The sequence below is a fragment of the Dothidotthia symphoricarpi genome, assembly GCF_010015815.1.
Source record: "Dothidotthia symphoricarpi CBS 119687 unplaced genomic scaffold P153scaffold_51, whole genome shotgun sequence".
In the NCBI taxonomy this organism is placed as follows: Eukaryota; Fungi; Ascomycota; class Dothideomycetes; order Pleosporales; family Dothidotthiaceae; genus Dothidotthia; species Dothidotthia symphoricarpi.
The window spans coordinates 1,045-1,891 of NW_022985058.1; the positions used below are offsets into that span (position 1 = coordinate 1,045).

The window sequence follows — 847 nt, forward strand, 5'->3', positions numbered from 1 at the left end:
GTTATAAACCCCCTATTACTTATTTCTAGATTGGGAGCGGGCCTTGGGGGAAATAGGACCGGAGCTAAACCCCCTATTACTTACCGCGAAACCCCCTATTACTTACCCCCCGTTACGGCGGGGGCCTTGGGGGGGGAGCCCCCTAAAATAATAGGCAGTCTGGGGGGGTAAGCCCCCGAAAAAATAGGCGGTCCAGGGGGGAGGCCCCTGGGTAATTTAGGGGCAAACCCCCTATTACTTACCGCGAAACCCTCTATTACTTACCCCCCGTTACGGCGGGGGCCTTGGGGGGGGAGCCCCCCAAAATAACGGGCGGTCCGGGGGGGTAAGCCCCCGAAATAACAGGCGGTCTGGGGGGGTAAGCCCCCGAAATAACGGGCAGTCCGGGGGGGTAAGCCCCCAAAATAACAGGCAGTCCGGGGGGGTAAGCCCCCAAAAAAATAGGCGGTCCGGGGGGGAGGCCCCTAGGTAATTTAGGGGCAAACCCCCTATTGCTTACCGCGAAACCCCCTATTACTTACCCCCCATTACGGCGGGGGCCTTGGGGGGGAAGCCCCCTGAAATAACAGGCGGTCTGGGGGGGTAAGCCCCTAAAAAAATAGGCGGTCCGGGGGGGAGGCCCCCAGGTAATTTGGGGGCAAACCCCCTATTACTTACCGCGAAACCCCCTATTGCTTACCCCCCGTTACAGCGGGGGCCTTAGGGGGGGAGCCCCCCAAAATAACGGGCGGTCTAGGGGGGTAAGCCCCTGAAATAACGGGCGGTCCGGGGGGGAGGCCCCCAGGTAATTTAGGGGTAAACCCCCTATTACTTACCGCAAAACCCCCTATTACTTACCCCCCGTTAC

General features: G+C 59.9%; 1 protein-coding gene across 1 annotated transcript; it reads right to left on the reverse strand.

Moving 5' to 3' along the window:
* Positions 1-256: 256 nt before the first annotated feature.
* On the reverse strand, positions 257-645 carry P153DRAFT_304573 (uncharacterized protein; the record flags this gene model as incomplete). Its single annotated transcript, XM_033664569.1, has 2 exons — positions 257-494; positions 518-645. Coding segments are annotated over 2 exons (366 nt in total), but the record flags the coding sequence as incomplete, so codon positions are not given.
* Between the last annotated feature and the right edge of the window lie 202 nt (positions 646-847).